Below are 23,147 nucleotides of genomic sequence, written 5' to 3' on the forward strand. Positions count from 1 at the left end.
ATTAATAGACGATTTAGAAGAGAGAAAAAAACAATTGAACGGAGTGCGTGTATGATTATTGATGGATTTATTCCTAATAAGGTTTCAATCAAAGCTTGATTGCAGCGTTTTGAATATGAGTGTCGTTGTTGTTGTTTTTTTTATTGAAATAATCTAGATAAAAGAGGTCGTCTTTCAAATAATAAGATTAGTAATCTGCAGAATAGTATCCGATCAAATTAGCATATGTTTTTTTTATTTCACAAATTCGCTACAAACAGTTGTTTAATTGTACCTTTCTTATACTTTCTGTCAAGGAAATATTCTATGTAAATTAAAGATAAAGTGTCACTTTATCAGTTTGATTCGTTTATTTTATTTTCGACCTTTCGGTCGTTAAGTCCGTTGGATTGTTGAACAAAATTATTTATTGCAACAATATCATTATATTTTTTTTTTAAACTATAAATTAGTTGAGAGATATAAAAGAGAATATTTCAATATTGTCGATATTACGCAATACATTCACAATAAACAAAAAACAGAGAACAGCTAGAACAGTTAATTCCGAATATTATTATCGAGAAACGACATTAAACAAGTTCTGCTTATATTAAATGATATATATTGGTTTTTCACTTTGCAATTATGTAAGTGCTTTAAAATTAAGGGTAAATTACCATCAAGGAAAATTAACAATTGGATGACCTTTGCTGTCCATGTTCAGTCATTTTATTGTTTGATACTTTCACATAGTTGTAATTGGTTCACCAAACTTTTAGGATCAAGCGTGAAATCGTTGCTAGTTATTGCAGTTACACATGCATGCGCAGAGAGTTTGGTTCCATTTATATATGCCAATCTAAAGAGTCCCAGTTCCAATAGAAATATTGCAGTTCCAAGATCATGAGATTATAAGAATGATTAAACATTTATACAGTGATTATTCATATTAAAAGTGGTAGTGTCTGGAATTCTTCAGTTATCTATAGCACAGATGTTAACCGAATATCAATGAAACGAATAATTTATCACTTATTTACATCAAACGGTATTATTGTTTATGCATTAAGTGGATTCATATATTTTCGTGGGAACCAATATTCGTGGATTGATGAAGACTGACAGTTTCGTGGATATTGAATTTCGTGGCTTTTGCTGAGTTTGCTTGAATTGTAATTCGTTGCAAAATTAAATTCGTGGTTTCCAATGACCCACAAAATCCATAAAAATTAGTATCAATCGAACGAATATAATTAATGAATCCTCAGTTTACTTTTTCACCAGCTGATTATTTTGGCCACGAAGAGAAAAGTCAAAGCTCATAACATTGACTTATGTATCTATACCAACACCCTTTAAATTCTGGGGAAATATTGTTAAAGCTTTTCGAGATTCTCCAACTTTGTCAGTCTTTCAAACAATGCAGTAAATCTTCCAGTTGCGTAGCCTGTCCCAAGTCTGGAGCCTTTGGCCTTAGTTGGTCTTGTATTTTTTTTTAATTTTTAAGTTCATTTACATATATCGGAATTAAGTATGCCGTCATTATCACTGCACTAGTACACTTTTTTGTTTAGGATTTTAGTTTAAACATATTTTATTTGCTCAAAGCGAAAAAGGATCAGACACAAGTAAAACATACTTATAAAGTCTTCTCCACAATACAATATATACAACAATACAAATTGAACATGAGCATGCATCATATAATATAAACAACATACATATTACTTATCTATACTGAAAAAAGTAAAGGGAATGAGAAAAGAACGACAGAGATTAAGTTGATGATGATAATGATGATGATGTGCGTTTTACCTTTGTTGATACTATACTACGAGGAATCGTTTTGATCTCTTTATAAAATTGAATACTTGTTTAAGAATTTGTACATTTTGATCATAGGAAAGAGTTTCTTTTCCAAAAACCAGTAGTGTTAAGTCCAAATCGCAGCCTTCGGGAAGCCAGCTGAGACCATTAAACAGAATAGCCCTTTCATTTAAATAGAAAGGACAATCGAAGAAAAAATGGTGCATGTCCTCAATATCCAAACCACATTTACATGTTGGATCAGATATAATGTTAGCTCTAAACAAGTCACAATTCAAGAACGATGCAGAACATCTAAATTGGGTTAATATTATGTTCAATTTTCTTGGTCCATTTTGTTTAGGAGCTAGCTGAAGCACGCCTTTGGGTTCGAATTTCTTTGTTGTCATTGAAGAAAGATACTAGAAGATGTGGTATGAGTGCCAATAAGACAACTCTGCATCCAAGTCACAATTTATATTAAAAAAAAGACCCATTGGTGGCCTTTGGCTGTTATTTGCTCTGTGGTCGGTTTGTTGTCTCTTTGACTCATTTCCTATTTTCATTCTCAATTCTACTATACTACGTCAAATGTAATTGAACAAGAGTTGAAAATCTTTTCTCGGGGTAACAATCTGCTCTATCACCCTCTCAGCTATGTGTTATTTATGTAATGACGTGATGTCAACCTTGAACGTTTATTATTTAAATATTATAATTATATCAATCAATACACCTCAATATAATTTTTTCAAAGTCATGACACATGAATTAATTTGTAACTAAATGTGATTTGTGTAATGAAATATTATATTATTACATGTAGTTTATGTGCAAACAATCAGGACTAGCTGACTGCGGTATGGGCTTTGCTCATTGTTGACGGCCCTATGGTGACTTGTGTCATTGTGGTCTCCCGTTGAGAGTTGTCTCGTTGGCAATCTACCATATCTTCTTTTTTATGATTTAAGTTGAAATTACTTTTCAATTATTCCAATCAAACGATTCTCTACAATTAAATAATTCAAAACAAAAAAGAGGATATATGGGCGTTTTTCAATAAAAACGTAATTTCTTGTCCCAGCCACTTTAAAAAAAAATGTGTTTGATCTATGCAAGTAATTTTTTGTGCAGTCAGTACATTGAATTAGATTTAACATTTTTAAGCAAAGAAACAGTTTATTTTTAGAGGGATTGATAAGATATTGACTCTTGAATGGTCCAAAACAACCAAAATGGCATGTCCCTAGACCGCCTGTTCAACATTCATACTCTAAAATATTGTAAAAAAATGAAGAAATAAATGGTTTTTTTTACTTTACATAAGTTCTTTAATAATTCAAAAGTATGTTCAGAACCAACATATTTTAATAAACAGCTTTCAATATAGGTTTTTTTAATTTCAGAAGATGTGTCCCTCACAAAATGTCCACTACGAAACGAAGTCATTAAAATTTGCCAATAAACAGTTTTATAAAATCAATGTCATTTTTGTTTGCAAGAGATATAAACATTAGGGTCTTACAAAAGAAGTGATGCTTTTATAACGGCAATTAAATTGTTGATAAGAAAAATTGAGCACATTAAATGGACCAGAGTGATACCGTATTTTTGATAATGTCCACTACGAAACGGGTCAAATCTCCTTCAGTATCTGGTTTTAAAATTATGAAAAAAATATCAGTGTACAGCTTGATAAATGCTTTGATGAATACAATCAGTCTTGTTACTATTGCAATATAGGGATTGTGTGGAAAAAATAAAACATGCAAATACGTCCCTTACGAAACGGTCCCCTACGAAACAAGTATGGGAGAAAAACGTTTCGTAGTGGACACTTCCACTACCATGCAGTCTTTTTTTAATATTTTTTTAATTATATTCGTGCAAAACAAATAACAAGGATTAGTTTCATGTAATTTTTATTATGTTTTTATTAACATATGATAGGGTTGATGTCAACTACGAAACTTTTTGTCCACTACGAAACGCATCAAAATGTCCACTACGTAACATGAGTTGAACCTTCATATGTGAAGTACTATCTAATCTTTATCGATAAAAATGGTTTTCCAATTCAGAAAAAAATGATATTTTTCTAGTTTTTAAAATAAAAAAACTGGAATGTCTATAGGAAACATTTAATATTGCAAAAAATATATGTGTTTAGAAGAAGTTTCGTAGGGGACAAAAGTCCCCTACGACACAGTACACAAATTATGAAAATAATATCATTTTAAAGAATATTTAAGATTGCAATTTTTGTTTACAAACAGGTCTATTATAGAGGTATTCAAAATAACTCTTAAAATTAAATTTTAGACAAGTTGATTTTCCAATTTTTTTAGGTCTAAAAAGTACGCTTTTATTGAAAAACGCCCATATACGCGAAGACAAGATATTTAAAAGTTAGAACTAATTTTAAAAATGGCAAAAGAAGCAAACTAAAAATACTAAATTATTAAAAAGACGCAAATTCAGAAATGGAATCAGTTATTTCAAAACATTTTTGTTTATGTATGTGTTACATTTCTTATAAAATAATCAAATTTTGGACGTAATGCGTCTTCTGATTGGATGACGTTATTTTGGTATCAGCCCATAGACATAATTTAGTCATGTGACCATTTTCTATCTATATCAAATACGGCGATTAGTTATACTATAATTGTACATTTACCAGCTTTGAGTTTTAATAAACATGTATAATCAAATGATAAAAGCGTGTCGATTTTTTTCTTTCTCATATTTTTCCATAGTTAAAAAAATAGCATACATATTTGTTTTTACATGCACATGGTAAAACGTTTCTGAAAAACAATGAGATTTTGGCGACCGGTGCAGATCATTTTTACTTTTGTATTTTCATTTGTCAGCTGCGCCATGTGTTTGGTCTTTTAACAGGAATCTTAATTTTGTCCATCCTATATTGATAACAATGGGTTTACTGGAGAACTTCTGACGGCATTAGGAAAGTGACGAACTTAAGTGAGTAAATGAATTGATTTAGAACTTAATCAAGTCACAATGAAACCTGTAAACATCACTTAAACTTCCATTTCTATATATCCTCAGAACAGAACTTTTAACGAAGGCCATTAGTCTAAATACAATTGTAAAATAGGAAATTCTTTACGGTTACGTCATATAAGTGTCAGAAAAGGAATGGCCAGCATGACGTTACACACAGCTTTGTCATATATACAGCAAATCGCAGCAGGTCAAGTCAATATACCATGATAGCTAAATATCGTGGTATTTGTAAATCATTTTTCACAAAACGAACTATCACAAAAAACAATCGCAAATGATGACAATGTTATAACTTACATCAGGGACCTTCTCTAGGTAGCACGGCAGTTTTTGCATTCCGGAATTTAGGTTGCTCTATTGTGTACTCTACTTAAGTCGATGTATCTGAACAGTGTGGTCGGACAAAAAATACAGTATCAACTATACACATACTTTTCTACACTGAGGGATAAATAAAAAAATATGAAATAAATTTTACATACTTGTGAAAATAAAAAAAATAAAAGTTTTGTATTCACTGCATGATAAAATACACAAAAGCACTAGTTTTCATTTCTTTGTTTACTCCTTTGGTTTTTATGAGTCTTTGTTAACTCCTTGGTTTTAATTGTTATTGTCTCTCTTTTCATGCATCATATTTATCTAATTTGCCAATTTTTCTTTAATATGTGTTGGTTTTGGTCAATATCATTTTATCAGAGAAATCAGTCACGTGACTCTTTCTCCTTAAAGTGTTTGATAGTATGCACAAACGGCGAAAATATTTTACAGTTTCTGTAATGTTTTTGTTCTAGTTCATATGTATTTACTTATTTGTTAACTTATTTTCGCATTTCTTTGATTATAAAAAAAAATATGGTATAGGGGTTCAATACTTATAAATTTGATCAACATCAGTTTGAAATTAATAGTTTGTTGTTCGTTCACATTACAAAAAGAAATTGTTCGTTCACATTACAAAAAGAAATATGCTCTTTTCACTTTTTATTTAAATATATGAACCAAAAAAAACTTGACTTCCTGCATGTTTGTTTTTTGATGACATATAAAGTCTTCAACGAAATACAAGTGATTATACACTATGCCAGCTCTAAATAGTCTATACGTGTTGAGATAAGAGTTTAAGAATGACCTACTTCAGATTCGAACTGGGTTGTATTCCTTGTCATATTATATATGGGTAATCATTATCATTAAAAACAAATGAATGCACACATCAGAAAACTATATCGAAAGGCATCTTTATGATTTCAACAAAAAAAAAATATAGGCTATCCAATAAAATTTGTTTTCGATATGAATAATAGCAGATGTGGCGTTTATGTCTTCTTGTAGCTCATATTTTCCTTATTTTGAAATGTTCCCTGAAACTCATTCGTATTGATTCGTTTTCTATATTGATAAATGTGTAACTATTCTATCAGTATGTATATATAAGATTCGAATCATAATACATTAATAGAGAGTATTTATTTCAAAGTTAAGTGTTGTGAAAACTTTTTGAATTAAGAAACGTCCAATGTAAAACTTGATTTGAACACCAAAGAAGACAATTTTATCACCGGTATAAGGAAATAATTCGTAAATATAACTCAACATGCAGACATCTTATACGTTCAGGTATTTCACATCCATTTTTTTATGGAAATATTCTTTATAAAGCACAAAAATGTCAGTATTCTCCTCAGAAACTAACAAAACCTTTAAATAGACTTATTAAAAGGGGATATAGTTACGATACTGTTGTCAAGTCATTAATGATTGCATATTTTGGCTTTAACATTGATTCACTGATAGGGTCTTTGCATCGGAACTAAACACATTTATTTCTTCAAAAAAACAGTTGTTGGCATGACACGGGTTATGTTCTTCTCATATTTTTTATGATAGTATGATACTAAACCCCTAATGGGAGGGATTGTACCTGATATTCATATGATGAAGACAGAATCTTTCAATCAGTTTAATTGAGGTCTGGAGCTGGCATGTCAGTTAACTGCTAGTAGTCTGTTGTTATTTATGTATTATTGTCATTTTATTTATTTTCTTTTGTTACATCTTTTGACATCGGAATCGGACTTCTCTTGAACTGAATTTTAATGTGCGTATTGTTATTCTTTTACGTTTCTACATTGGCTAGAGGTATAGGGGGAGGGTTGAGATCTCATAAACATGTTTAACCCCGCCGCAATTTTGCGCCTGTCCCAAGTCAGGAGCCTCTGGCCTTTGTTAGTGTTGTATGATTTTAAATTTTAGTTTCTTGTGTATAATTCGGAGTTTAGTATGACGTCCATTATCACTGTACTATTATGCATATTTTTAGGGGCCAGCTGAAGGACACCTACGGGTGCAGGAATTCTCGCTACATTGAAGACCCATTGGTTGCCTTCGGTTGTTGTTTGCTCTATGGTCGGGTGGTTGTCGCTTTGACATATTCACCATTTCCTTTCTCAATTTTATAATTTGTCCATGTGTGATAAAAAAAAAAAGAGTAATAAGTCATTAAAATAACAACTTTTAGTAATAAGATTTCATTTGTTGGAAAAGCTCCTAATTTCTTGTACAACGCTTATACCTTTTTTGTTGACATGTTTTTTAAAGTCATACCGGGTGTGTATTTTTTTCAAATCCTATTCTTGTAATGTATATGTATAAGTTGTCTTTGCAAAATCAAATACTTAGTTTCTAATTGATAAAAAAAACTGACTACAAATTACCAACAGCAGCTCTTTTCACAAAAAGGTTTACGACAAAAACTGATTGTAAGTTATACCGAAATATTTGTTGTTACATGACCGTTTCCAGGTTTTTAATGATAGAAAAGGATGTGCCTATCAATTTGGAACACCCGCATTATTTTAGCATTTTTTCTATTTTTAACATCACTTTAAAGTATCGTTATACTTCAAAAGCTAAATATTTAGTTCAGTCTGAGATAGTTCTGCCAAGCGCTATGAATGTTTCGTCTTTAATGGCAGAATAAATCCTCTTAATGAATACTAGTCAATATACTCGATTATATAATTGACTTATTGAAATCTACTAACATTTTTTAAGTTTATAAAATACGTGTCAAAACTGTGTACCTGTAGTATGTTCGGTACTGCACTTGAACTCTCTAGTTTCGTAATTGTCTTCATATCAAAGAATCTTTTATTATTCATACATTAACAATCGGACGAAGGTGAGTACATTTGTCAAACAACAAGTAGGTGACTTCATTTTCTAATTGTTTTTTTTATTTGAAATATTTCTATGTCTACCTTGGAAATATATAGAGTTAGCCTGGTTGTGTTAAGAACAAATTGCATATTTTAACGAAAATTCTGATATTCACAATGTGAATATGCTTCTTTTAGTGACAGAGAATTGGTTATTTTATCAATAGACTATTTTTATTCAGTTTTTGAATTCTGAACTATATGCGTCCCGAGACAAATTGAATCGGTGTCTATTTTAGTATTAACATATTGTATTGTCCAAAACAATGACAAAACATAAGTAATTCTTCTTTTTTTCGGAAGGTGACATCACCATTTTTTCAAGTTAAAAGAAGGCTTTTATATAGGGCACTGTGTTTTCTCTTTATTTGTTTTAGGTCAATAGTTGAATATGAAGAAGAAAAAAAACATCGACAATACATATAGAAAATATAGATTTCTCCAGTATAAATTTTTCTCGTGATTATATCGATGGCCTGTTTCAATTGTGTATATAACTTGCTTTTTTGTGTGAACAATGGCTCCGTGGTGAAGGCCGTACTTTGATCTTATATAATGGTTTACTTTTTACAAGTTGCGACTTGGATGGGGAATTGTCTCATTGGCACTCATACTACATTTTTTCTTATTTCTTTGTAATGCAATCATGCTTTTTCTTGGCAGTGTTTCTTCGAAAATAAACAAACATCATACAAAAATTTGATGTTAGTTTGTTACATGTTATAGGATACGAAAAATATTTCTTCGAATAGAGAGATTTCCAACGTACGATAGACACTTCTGAAAGATAAAATTGCTTGCAACTGCTTGCATGTTTTATCTTCACACGTATAATGCTAATTAAACGGTTTATACTTAAGAGCAAGAATTGCAAATTAATTATTTTAATTTTAGCATCCACTATGTTGATGACGAAGGACATACTATAAGTTCCATCTTAATTACTTGAAAATTGTCATTACAACTATACCATGAGAACTGTTTTGTTGCTAACTAATTAAGTGTCAACAAATATTTATGAAGAAAGAAAGTTTTAGACACCGTCACAACTTCAACTTCGTACTTTATTTGGCCTTTTTAACTTTTATGGATTCGAGCGTCTCTGACGAGTCTTTTGTAGACGAAACGCGCGTCTGGCGTATATGCAAAATTTAGTCCTGGTATCTATATAAATGAGTTTAATTGTAATGGTTCATAAATTTTTAATGATTGCCTATTTCGATATGTCATGAGCAGTCCGAAATTACGAATTAAAACTTTAGACAAGATACAAATTTTACCTACTCTAATTTTAAAGATAGAAAATTAAGAAATAAGGAAATTTGAAAATAAATATTCAACGAACATAGAAAATTAAAAGAAACGAACAAAAAATAAACGTACAGAATATTTATCACAATGTCTTTAAAACAAATGTTAAGGCTACATTCACACGTGGTTGATTGAAGCACTGCAGTCGCCTGTGTCTCAATAGTAGCTTGTTACTATTTCCCTAAAAAAAAATCCTTCCCTTCATGGCTTTTATTTATATACATTGGGACTACAATATCATAACCCTTCATAGAAAATTTATCTTATCTTTTTAGCTATTAAAGTTCAATTTTTCTCAGCTTCAAATAGAATTTGTTGTGTACATCTATCTATTTGTAGTTTTACTTGCTTTCAAGTATGGTCCAATAATATCAATGTTTGTTTTTTTGTCATTTCAATGAGGATGTCTGTACCAAGTTGTGAATCTGACAGTTTGTTTTTTTTGTTAGAGATTTTGATTTTGCCCTTTGATTACGGACCTTAAGTTTGGAATTTTCCTTGAGGTTTGTTATTTTTTGTTATTTTCCTTTCTAATATTTTCAAAACGAGTAAGCAGATGACTCAAAGTATCGACCTTAGTTTGCCGCATTCACAGAAGCAAGTTCAAATATATTTCTAATGCGGTATAACTTGTATAAATATAATGTTTCAAAATGTTTCCGTCTGTACCTGCGTCAGCATAAGCTTAAACTTTTAAATGAGAAATATAGTTATTTAATTATGGTTATTATTTCATTGAAAAAAAAGTACTTGGCAAAACCCAATAAAATCACATTAAAATATACATAAATTTAAAATTACTTCATGCATAATACATAATACCAAATAGTTAACAATTTTAAAAAGACACATTGAGGTTGCACTTTCAAACTTACAGTGTAAAGACAACTTTTGATATAGTTGATCTTAGATATAACAGAGTTGTCTATCTTGATATAAGAATCAAAATCAAAAGAGGTTGCAGTCTTGTATATACATATATATTTCGAAACTACCTCTTTACAACGGGAGTGCATGCTGACGAGCGACCAACAGATGCGCCTAAAACATATGTAATGGATGGGCGTATGACATTTGCGCCGATTTTGAAAATTTTCATTCTTTCATTTGCGCCGATTTTATATTTGCTCTTCATTGAATTTTTCAGGTAAGTTAAAACTTGTACATGTACTGTGCTATACCATTGGTAAAATCTGGTTATAATTGTTTTTCATCCATGCTTTATAAAATCAACGGTACCAATTTTGTTGCACCAGATGCACATTTCGACAAAACATGTCTCTTCAGTGATGCTCGTGGCCAAAATATTTGAAGTCCAAAGCTTATATAAAAGATGAAGAGCTATAATCCAAAAGGTCCAAAAAGTATAGCCAAATTCGTGAAAAGAATCAGAGCTTTGCATGAGGGAGATACATTCCTTAATTTATAATAATTTTTAATACTTTGTAACAGCAAATTTTAATAACACAAAAATATCCGTATTTTCATGCCAGTACCGAAGTACTGGCTACTGGGCTGGTGATACCCTCGGGGACTAATAGTCCACCTGCAGAGGCATCGACCCAGTGGTAGTAATAAAATCAACGGTACCAATTTTGTTGCACCAGATGTGCATTTCGACAAAACATGTCTCTTCAGTGATGCTCGTGGCCAAAATATTTGAAGTCCAAAGCTTATATAAAAGATGAAGAGCTATAATCCAAAAGGTCCAAAAAGTATAGCCAAATTCGTGAAAAGAATCAGAGCTTTGCATGAGGGAGATACATTCCTTAATTTATAATAATTTTTAATACTTTGTAACAGCAAATTTTAATAACACAAAAATATCCATATTTTCATGCCAGTACCGAAGTACGGGCTACTGGGCTGGTGATACCCTCGGGGACTAATAGTCCACCAGCAGAGGCATCGACCCAGTGGTAGTAATAAAATCAACGGTACCAATTTTGTTGCACCAGATGCGCATTTCGACAAAACATGTCTCTTCAGTGATGCTCGTGGCCAAAATATTTGAAGTCCAAAGCTTATATAAAAGATGAAGAGCTATAATCCAAAAGGTCCAAAAAGTATAGTCAAATTCGTGAAAAGAATCAGAGCTTTGCATGAGGGAGATACATTCCTTAATTTATAATAATTTTTAATACTTTGTAACAGCAAATTTTAATAACACAAAAATATCCGTATTTTCATGCCAGTACCGAAGTACTGGCTACTGTGCTGGTGATACCCTCGGGGACTAATAGTCCACCAGCAGAGGCATCGACCCAGTGGTAGTAATAAAATCAACGGTACCAATTTTGTTGCACCAGATGTGCATTTCGACAAAACATGTCTCTTCAGTGATGCTCGTGGCCAAAATATTTGAAGTCCAAAGCTTATATAAAAGATGAAGAGCTATATTCCAAAAGGTCCAAAAAGTATAGCCAAATTCGTGAAAAGAATCAGAGCTTTGCATGAGGGAGATACATTCCTTAATTTATAATAATTTTTAATACTTTGTAAAAGCAAATTTTAATAACACAAAAATATCCGTATTTTCATGCCAGTACCGAAGTACTGGCTACTGGGCTGGTGATACCCTCGGGGACTAATAGTCCACCAGCAGAGGCAGAGTGGTAGTAATAAAATCAACGGTACCAATTTTGTTGCACCAGATGCGCATTTCGACAAAACATGTCTCTTCAGTGATGCTCGTGGCCAAAATATTTGAAGTCCAAGGCTTATATAAAAGATGAACTTAAGTTAATTTTGATTCATATTGTTCTCGAACTTCGTTGTAACTTGATGGTCATACTGCACATTGAAACGGACCGAGAAGTAAATTCTTTAATCATCGAGGGCCATACATATCGGAAGGTTAGTGTTCTCAAACATAACTTCATATCTTACTAATGTACCATAAAATCGTGTAAAGCTAGAGTTACCACGGATTCTATTGTCAAAAGACAGATCGAGCATAACCATGTGGTAGATGTCCGAAAGACAGATGCTAAAGAACTACGGATACGGTCAACAAGGAAAAAAGTATGGAGATGTAGCTTGTAGGCCTTCTTCCACCTCCCATCACCTCTTATATCTATTCACCTGTAATTTACCTGTAATAAAATCGGCCAAAATGAAAATAAAAATCGGCGCAAATGAAAGAAAAAATCGGCGCCAATGAAATACAGTCACGTTCAAATATTTGTATGTCGTTTTCAAAACGTTGTGTATTACAAAATAAGACATCTTACATAAGAAATACACATTATGTACAAAATAAAAATATAACTAAGCTAAGAGTAAGTAAAAAATAGAACATAAACAAATAACATTTGGCAAGTGGAACTCTCGCAAAGATTAATCCTGATAGGACTTGGTTCACAAGTAAATAATTGGTACGTTTTAACAATTTTATTCTTTCAGACATAAAAATCCAGTAAGCTCGACAGATAGTGCTTCCTTCCTTGTGCAAAATTAGATTTAGAGAAAACTTCTGGACTGTTTTTATCATTTATTTCTTGGTATTCCCTTTTACGAAAAAGAAGCTGTTTGGATGTAGAAAAAAATAAAAATAAAAAATAAAAATAAATAATGCAAAACAACTGATCGTTAAATTTATTATAAAATGAAAAAAAAATATAGAAAAGTGTGTACATGTTCACAAATGAAAGTGGAAATTCGGAATTCTAATTTAATAAGACGAAATTGCCTCACAATAGTTGAGCAGCTTACCACACAAATCATGCAAATGGTGATACAAGCATGAAACTTTGTAAGAACATGCCTTTAGGTGTATGTAATCATATTAGGGGGGTAACCACGAAAAAAAATCATCCGATCATGGCGACCATCTTGGATTTTTGAAATGACGTCTTCACAGCGAAAAGACATCATATTTATGGTCAGTTTTAGTTGTATTGCATCCAAAATGTTTCAAAATGGAGTAAATCATTGTTTTAAAAGATAAGGTATCACTTTTGGTAAATTATCGGTCGATAACCCACTCCTGGTTTTATGAATATCCCGAATGTGACTTGTTTTATAACCAGAATAATGTCAGTTGTTATATTCCACAAATCCTTGACTAATCTTCGATTGCTACATTAGGTTCGATAGGTTATAGGCCAATAGAGGGCGCAATTTTATTCTAGTAAACCTTTTGAGAGTGTGTGTTCTCATTGTTATAAGACGTGGCTCGGTACTTGTCTATCCGAAGTTCATATTTTTAGTTACGAAGTGTTTTTCTTTGCAATTCTGATCGGATACTGATTTTAAGGAATTCTGTCCTTATTATAAACTCCTAAACTTTTTAGGTGTACTCCTCGTTCTAAAGATCAAGAACACAATCCAGCTGAAAATGTGCATAAATGTTTCATTTGTGATAAAGTGTCACCTTTATCTGTCTTAAGAGAGGCAATGACAATGAAACTAAACTAACGACTAGTGGATTGTGCAACAGCTCTTCAGGATAAACAACTGTTGGCAAAGCTGAGTAGTGGTGATGTTATAGCACAAGAGATGAAGTATCACCCGTCTTGTCTCGCAGCTGTATATAGTAGAGAGAGATCAAAGAAGAGACAAACAGAGATCAAAAGAAGTTGCACACAGGAGGAAACTATAATGAAAGAAACTGCATTAGCTGAGCTGGTCACATACATTTTTGAAACTCAAAGAAACTCTGAAGAGTCGGTTGTGTTTCGATTAGCAGACCTGGCAAACCTGTGCGAGGAAAGATTGGCACAGCTTGGTTCTTCTTCTGAACAGGTACATTCTACTCGACTCCTCAGAGAGACGTGGGTCAACTGTTAAAGTGAGTCTACGCTGCTTAATGCCATTATTTCAAGAACAAGCTCACTCAGTTGCTACCATAAAACATTCGATGGATAAGGTCAGGGATGTTGTGTCGTTTTTGAATCCTGGCCAAACTCCAGTGATTACAGCAGACCAACCGCTATTTGTTTTGGCAAAGCAAATTCAATGAGAATGGCCAAATGAATACGGTGAAAACAAATTCGTTGTTATGTTCGGTGGATTAAATATTAAGATGGCATGTTTTAAGGTTTTGGGTGATCTATTGCGAGATAGTGGTTGGATAGAGGCTTTATCAGAAGCAGATGTTGCATCCTCTGGGACTGCAGAATCGTTCTTGTCAAGTTCTAATACTACTAAAACTAGACTAGCACATCAAGTTACCGTATGTGTATTGTTCGATTTACTTATGTCTGCTTATGAATCTTCTATTAACGAAGATCCTAATGAATCAATAGAATTTGACAATTTTATACAATGGTGTGAAGAAAGAAAAGTAGGTAGACCTCATTTTGAGTTTTGGTATTCGGTTCTTGAATTTCAGCTGTTGGTTTTTTCGTACATTCGATCTTTACGAGAAGCGGATTTTGAGCTTTATAAACAAACGTTGTCTTCCTTGATTCCATACTTTTTTGGACTTGATCATATCAACTATGCTAGATGGCTCCCTATTCATCTTCGTGATATGGCTTCATTAGAAACAAAAACCCCAGACATATACAGAGAATTTATAAAACGGCATTTCACTGTTAAAAAATCAAATCGTGTTTTCTCAAACATGGCGATAGACGAGGCTCATGAACAGAACAACGCTTTTGTTAAAGGTGATGGTGGTGCTGTAGGGCTGACCGAGGATCCCGCTGCCTTGCGACGGTGGATGGTGACCGGGCCAGAAATCAGTAGACTGATAAGCCAGTTCGAGGAATATTCGTCTAGAAGAAAGAACACAGATAATAGACATCATGACATTTCTATGTCTATGCAAAAAGATTTCATTGACAAAGTGAGAAGTCTTAAGACTGTCATGAATGATTATGGAAATCCATTTCTTGAGGATTCTGAAGATATTTACAAGATGGACAGTAAAGATATTGTTCAAGCAGGCACAAGGAAACTGTCACAAATTAAACAAACTGGATGCAATCAGTATGCTGACTTCAGAAACAGAATGCAGAACACGGCAAGTTTCTATGAGCCTATTAAGAAAAATAAGTTTATGTTGTTCAGTCGCCAACCAAAGAAAAGTTCATGTGAAACAGAAAACAAGCTTGACCTCGCCCGAGAAGACTGCAGTTTGTTTTCAAGGCTTTTCATATCCTGTCAAAGCAGACAATGGGATTTGGAAGAGTTTTTCAGCCACGAAAATCAGAAATTTCCTCCATCTTTGTCAAGTGGAAAAATCAATATTGACGTCAAATCACAGCTAATGGAAATCCTAGAAGCTAAGGGAAATTTACCAAGAGAGGAACCTGTAACAGACATGGTAGTTGTTGATGGTGCGGCTATGGTCAATTCAAGACCACCGCGAGGAACATACACTTTTGATGAATACGCAAAAGATGTGATTTTGCCGTACATTATCCAACTTGCTTCAAAACATGCCAGAGTAGATGTGATCTATGATATTTACATAGAAAACAGTCTTAAAGCACAAACACGTAAAGCGAGGGGTGCTGGATCCAGGAGGAAAGTTGTCGGCACCAGTTAGTCTCCGAAAGCTTGGTTAAGCTTCCTTCGAGTGGACGAAAACAAAACGGAATTGTTTTATTTCCTTGCCGACAAAATTTACTCGATTCAATCTGACAAAATTATTTTTGTGACTAAAGGCGAAACTGTTATGACAAATTCTAATGATGACCATGATGATCTGAGTCCGTGTAATCACGAGGAAGCAGACACATGGATATTTGTTCATATCAAAAGTGCAGCTGAAAAAGGGTGTAAGTCATCACTGATAATCAGCTCAGACACTGATGTAGTGGTTTTGGCGGTGTCTCTTTTCAAAACACTACAAATAGAAAAACTTTGGGTTGCCTTTGGAAAAGGAAATGACCTGAGATGGCTTCCGATTCACGAAATAAATCATGCCCTTGGTCCTAAATCAGAAGCTTTGTCATTTTTTCATGCTTTTACTGGATGTGACACGGTCTCTGCTTTTCATGGAAAGGGGAAGAAATCGGCATGGCAGACGTGGGAAATATTTTATGATGTAACCGAGGTTTTTGAAAGATTAAGTAAGAAACCTGAATTGGTCAGTGACGCTGATATGGAGTTGATAGAGGCATTTGTTGTGGTAATGTACGATAGGAATAAAACAACATTTGACATCAACGAATCCAGACTTGAACTGTTTGCACGCAAACAAAGACAGTATGACACCATTCCACCAACTAAAGCTGCACTGCTTGGACATACCAAACGAGCTACATACCAAGGTGGCCATGTATGGGGACAGGCAGTCATACATGATCAACATCTACCTAGTCTTGGTGATTGGGGATGGGTTAAGGAGAACGCAGATGGAATGTGGATTCCTCATTGAACACAATTAGCAGCAATTGCTGCATCTTGTCAGGAGTTACACAAATGTTGCTGCAAAAAACTTGTTCTGGTAGATGTAAGTGTTACAAAGCTGGCTTGACCTGTACAACTTTGTGTTCATGTAGTTGTTAAAACTAAACAGAACACATCGGAAAATATCGTAGAATATTACACTGATCAATCATCCACATGTCTAACATAATTATCGATAGACCAAACGGAAATTTTTATCATATATCTATACCACTATTATTTCACTTGAGTGTACGAACTTTTTCGACCAAAACCGGAAGTGGTGCTTTTTTTTTACAATTGTTGTGTGTTTGACATATTTTCATATCATTTTATTGTATTTCAAATAGTTTTCATGACATATATAGCGTTTACAATGGTTAGGACAGTTTTTCAATGTCAAAGATTGAGCAAAATGATGTCAATTTTGAATTCAAGATGGCCGCCGTGAAAAAAATCGAAAACATGTTGGCTACCCCTCTAATATGATAAAGTACTACCTAATGAACGTCTATGTCAAATCCCTTGCTTGTATCACAGTTTGCATGATTTTGTCAAATTTCGGTACTAAGCCGCCCCACTACAAAGAGTATAAAGTTATGAAATCTCGAGGGTGTTTTCAAATCACTTTCAGTACAATGAATGATTAGCTTGGTAGACCAAGACAAAACTATTTACAACATGCCAGATATGAATTGACTTGGCTTTAACAAAATTAGTTCTTAAGACAGTTGCTGAACATGAACAGTTTTCGAGTATGGGTTTTACTACCCCAGGCATATACAGCTTTGTCGTATTTAACACAAGTTTGATTTTAATTCTTCGTTTCGTATCTGGGTTGACCTTGTAACTGATTTGATTTGTTCAACATTTATGGGTCTTATGTAGAAGAAACGCACAGCTGTGAACCAAATTTAAATCCCGACAGCATTGATGAGTGTATGCAGACCTGCATACGATTGTTGACTCTAGAGAATAGCTGTTGGGGAATCCTTGAATGGTTTCATGACAGCTTTTGTTATCACAGACCAAAACAGATCTTCTCCCAACCCTTGTTGATACTGCACATGTGGTGTCGTGTCAAGTAAGGACCTGATGGAATTGGTCATGTGACTTGAATCTATTTCACTCTGCATTATGAGAACTAACGCATCTTTGCCATGGCGTCGTCTTCTTTCTTGTACAAGGTCTAGTTCCCATTGGCACCATTCACTTTTTGTAAAGTTGTTCGACATAACAACAATGACTTTCCAACTTTTTCCTACATAATTTGTAATGTTGTCTGTGATGGATTCTCCAACATCAAAATCTCGATAATGAACGCACACTTTTATGTTAATTTCCTCCAGGCGTTTAAGGAGTTCCGAATGGACCCACTTCCTATCTGAATCACAGTAAATAATAAAAGCATCGTATTCAAAGTTTTCTGAGGAATTTAATCTGATATATCCTTTTCTCTTCCATCTACTAACTCTAAGCAGATAAATCAAATTCCGAATGTTCACTTGACAGTTTAACACTAGAATTAACACCACAGTCACGACAAAAAGTGAAACAACAATTACAACTATTATTGTTAAAATCGGACTCCACGTTGAACAGTCGGCGTCTGTTGGCTTATAGTCCACGAGAAAAAGATATTTCTTGTCCTCTGGGTATCCACACGTGTAGAATTCTGGCCAATTATTTGTCAGTATTTTAGAAATGTTTGATGACCGACAATAATCAACAAACCATTTCTGAGCGCATGTACACCAGAAGTCATTATGTGATATGTCAAATTTGGTCAACGAATGCAATAACTGGATAGGAAATGATGATTCATTTATAACTCGAATGTAATTGCCGTCTAAATATAAAAGTCTCAAAGACGTTAGATTTTCGAACACACTTCGATTCCATGTTGTAATTCTATTACCTTTTAGATTAAGGTAATGTAAAAGTGGCATTTGCTGAAATAATCTTTCTGGCAATATCGCGATATGGGTTGCCTGTAAAATCAGTTTAGTTAAATTCATAAGTGGATGAAATATTTTCCGAAATATAACAGGATCCTTCGGCAGACGATTTTTTGTTAAATCTAGTGTTGTCAGACTAAGTGTGTAGTTGAAAAGTTCACTAGAGTTATATAAATACCTATTCTTTTTATCCCTTTCCTTGTCAAAATGGAATCGATTGTTAACAAATCTCAATTCTTTCAAAGAATGACTCCTTAACGCTCTTTTCTTAATTATTGACAAATGTGGTGTCCAACTTATGGAAAGCATAGTCAAACTTGTAAGACGCGACAAAATGTCATTTTCTAGCACCGCTAGACGGTTTTTGTCAAGTATAAGTTGTCGAAGATTTTCAAGACACCTAAAGGACGTCGGATGCAATTTACGAATTGCATTTTCTGTCAGATCTAGGAGAAATAACCTAGGCACTAAAGACTGTCCTGTTGTATCGGAACAGAAATTTGGAATTTCAAATAAGTTATTAGCAGTTAAAATTAGTTTTATAACAGAGTGTAAACCACTTGCATTTAAGAATACGATTTCATTTCTTTCGACAATAAGTGTATCTATCTCTGAAAACTGCGACATCATACTGCAATTAAAATTCAGGAATGTGTGGTCCGTTATCAAGAGTTTTTTCAGCGTGTAATTTTTGAAATCAGAGAATAAATCCATCGGAAGCATTGTCCATCCATTGTGTATAAAATTCATGTTTGCCATTAGTTGTTTGTTTAAACTCTGGAAAGACATTTTCAGGGAAGAAATGCTTAATATTTTTTCACTTGATATTTGTAAATATCTAAGATATTTCAGCTCCTGAAATGCATCTGCAGACAGTACTTTTATTGAATTGTTTCTGAACGTCAAACTAGTTAAGTGATTGTTCGAAACATTTCGGAATGAGTCCATGTTGATACGTGATAGGACATTGTTTTCCAATTGCAATTTCACTACATAACTAGGTACTCTTGGAATATACGTCAAACGTCTACATCTTGCGCTACTATGATTCTAACTGCAGCTGCAGAATATTTCCAAACATGGTACATCGCTCTTTTCTGTCCAAACTTCAACATAAATGATCCAAACCAAGCAAAGAAAATATGAATGTAAATGTTCCATTTCTACTTGTTCTGACACTTCGACAATAATGCTCTTGATATTTATGTTTGGTCATGAAATTTATTATAAAAACTTCCTTCCGAACCATCGCTTTATTGAACTCACGTACCATGATGCCATCTTGTGCCATTTGCACTCAAAGCAAAACATGTATTAGTTCTCATGAAAGTAGAAGGACTTTGATATCATTTTGATTGATTTTTCATTATTATTGTTTCTTCTTTTATTCTTTTATTTTTAAACCAGGAAATAAAAGATACACTTGTTTAGAATTCATTCTAAAACGTATTGATAGCTTTCAAATTTCCCATGATGACATTTTTCTTTAGATGCTTATCCCGGCTGTCTTCTCAAACCAATTTTCAGCATGAAAAACTTCATAATATAGTATGTTGATTTTCTATTCATTTAGTTTACAGAAAACATTTTCAAGCTATCTGAAAATCCTTAAAAAAACTCAAAGATACACAGCTTAATTAGTGTATTTCTTTCGAAGTCATATGTACGTAGTCGGGAATATAGTAGTTGTTATTATCGAAAGTTACTATGTATGTTGGCGTTTATTTTTTGTAGAAGCTAAGTGTTTTATTGTTCCTTTGTTTTCCTCTAATAGTTTATGTGTTCCTCTAATAGTTTGTGTGTTTCCCTCGGTTTTAGCTTGTAACCCGGATGTGTTTTCTTTCAAACAATTTTGAACACTGGTATACTATTTTTGTTTTTCTTTTTCAAGTTTCGGAGATAAAGATGTGTGTTGTATGTGCGGCACATGTTCAAGATAATTGATTTTGGTTCCGTATTTGGTTAAAAATTTCACGAAAGTAAATATTTTATTGTTTTGAATCACGACGTACGAGAAGTTAGAAAAGCTTCAAGTTATTTTTTTTAATTTTGGCGGCTTTTAACAATTTTTTAACTTCACGATTTATTATTTTGAGTCATACAACTGGAGCAAATAAGTTTTAATAAAAATAAAAATTAATTTAAACACACAAATAGGGGAATTAAACCCCGAGCGCCCGTGCATAGTTTGTGTCTTACATACGCTTAATCGGCCAATCTAGTACGTATTATTTGTGCAGTATCTATGTGGTACGTTCGACTTAATTCTAAACTTGACTTTAAAATAAATCCTTTAAGAATATATAATGAATACAATGGAAAAAATCACATCAGTTCGATTCTGTAAACAAGAAACGGTATGAATCTTCACCAATTATTTAATTGATCATTTCCACTTTTAAAGTTTAGAAATTATTAGCATCGTTAACGAACTAAAAGATAGGAAACTTTAAATAGCAGTTGTGAAGACTTTATGTGCTTACGGTGAATTTAACAATATATTTCCATGTAATGCTTGCAAGATCAACAGTGTAATTTAAAAATAAAAAGAATGAACTTAAAGTCATTAGAAACCTAAAATTAAAAAAAAATATGCACATGTTTTTTTTTATAACTAAATGGATAGTTTTCATTATACAACTTATGTACATATACTTTTTTCTGAGGAAAATATTTTAATATGTCCACATTTAGAAGAAGTTTACTTATTTTTAATTGCTTGCTTCCAGCAAGCAATTCGCCGACATATTTTCCGTATGCATAGTGACCCGAGCGTAACCCTCCTCGTAAAAATCCGGTGACCACAATACGCATGGATCTGTCATTGAAATAAACAAATATCTGATTATACATGTTAAACACGTGTTCAATACCCATGCTTTTTGTGATTTGTTTACTATAAGGTTACAATCGGTAAAACTCGGCTTCAAAACACGGCATTTAATGAGCAGCCATATTTGTTAAATCATAACAAACAGAGAGAAAAAAAATTGACGATTATATATATATAAACGCCTAAAAATTGACGATTATATATATATAAACGCATAAAAATTGACGATTATATATATATAAACGCCTAAAAAGTGTACATAACAACACCAATAACACAAAAAGGAACTATAAATGTAATTATTTATAAATATTTCGGATAACAGATATCCTTCGTCAGTCAGATTCTGATGTTAAATGAATCATCTTTAAGTCTTCTTAGATTAAACTTTCACTAAATCTTGAAATTTATACAATAAAAAAGGCAAACCGAACATCAGTTAAGACGCTTGTATCATTGCAAAAATATGTTGAATATGAAATAGGTTATATGACTAATTACATCAGAGAGTTCAAATGAATGTTTTAAATAAAAATAATAATGTGCGATATGAACTAGCACAATTCTAAAGCTTTAACAGTGTCGATAATTATGATGTTACAAGAAAGATTGCGTCAATAAGAATTCCAAATAAACAGCATTGAACGGTCTTATTTCTAAATAAACAGCACTGAACGGTCTAAATTTCTAAATATTTCAGATTTAACAACTGTAGTGTAGTTACATTAGAGTCTGCGATGTTTAAAACAAACGGCCGTTTAAAAAAAATAACAAATTTTGACTAAATTAAAGTAAAATAGTTGGACGTGGCTTGGTACTTATACATCCCTCAAAAAATTAAGCAATTTAGATTGTTATATTCAACAGATATATTTTAGAAATGAGTAAGGATAAAAATAAAAACGTGGACTGTAATAATAAGTAATTATGTACACTTTTTAGGCGTTTATATAATTTATTTTATTGTGTACATGTATCGTTACTTGTAACGATCCAGCGCCCTCGTGGGAAAAATCGTTGACTATTATTCAGACGTTTTATATATATATATATATATATATATATTTGCGAAAATAATGATAAAATCGTGCACAAAGGACTAAGTTTATGATGTATACATGCATTGGTTTAAGAATTGGACAAACATTATTTTTCACCACTCACTCGTTTCATATGACTTTAAATAGACACTTATGATTGTCACGACCCTACGGTTTGAAAAGTTTTCCCAAGAGTTCACTGTATTTCTTTGTGAATAAAAACATATGATGAATGACAGATATTTTTTGTTACCGTTTTCAAAATCAGTAAACAACTAAGAGGAGTCCCCAGTCCAGTAGTCAACACTTCGGTGTTGACATGAATATCAAGAATTCGGTTATTTTCATAAATTTCCAATTTACAAAACTTTGAATTTTTCGAAAAAACTAAGGATGTTCTTATCCCAGACATAGATTACCTTAGTCATATTTGGCACAACTTTTTGGAATTTTGGATCCTTAATGCTCTTGATCTTTGTACTTGTTTGGCTTTATAAATATTTTGATATGAGCGTCACTGATGAGTCTTGTGAATACGAAACATGCGTCTTGCGTACTAAATTATAATCCTGGTACCTTTGATAACTATTTACACCATCTCTATGTGCTCGGTTCAGAT

At 32.8% G+C, this 23,147-nt stretch overlaps 1 protein-coding gene across 1 annotated transcript; it reads right to left on the bottom strand.

Annotated features, from left to right (window-relative positions):
- Positions 1-17,406: 17,406 nt before the first annotated feature.
- Positions 17,407-19,282, bottom strand: LOC134714363 (toll-like receptor 13). Its single transcript, XM_063575604.1, has one exon. It carries the CDS (start codon positions 19,280-19,282, stop codon positions 17,666-17,668), a length of 1,617 nt encoding a protein of 538 aa, XP_063431674.1. The 3' UTR covers positions 17,407-17,665.
- Positions 19,283-23,147: the final 3,865 nt, after the last annotated feature.

Source organism: Mytilus trossulus, chromosome 4, assembly GCF_036588685.1.
Source record: "Mytilus trossulus isolate FHL-02 chromosome 4, PNRI_Mtr1.1.1.hap1, whole genome shotgun sequence".
NCBI classification, from domain to species: Eukaryota; Metazoa; Mollusca; class Bivalvia; order Mytilida; family Mytilidae; genus Mytilus; species Mytilus trossulus.

Excerpts from the sequence above, each read along its gene's own strand:
- LOC134714363 (XM_063575604.1), bottom strand. The coding sequence starts at position 19,282 with ATGTCGCAGTTTTCAGAGATAGATACACTTATTGTCGAAAGAAATGAA.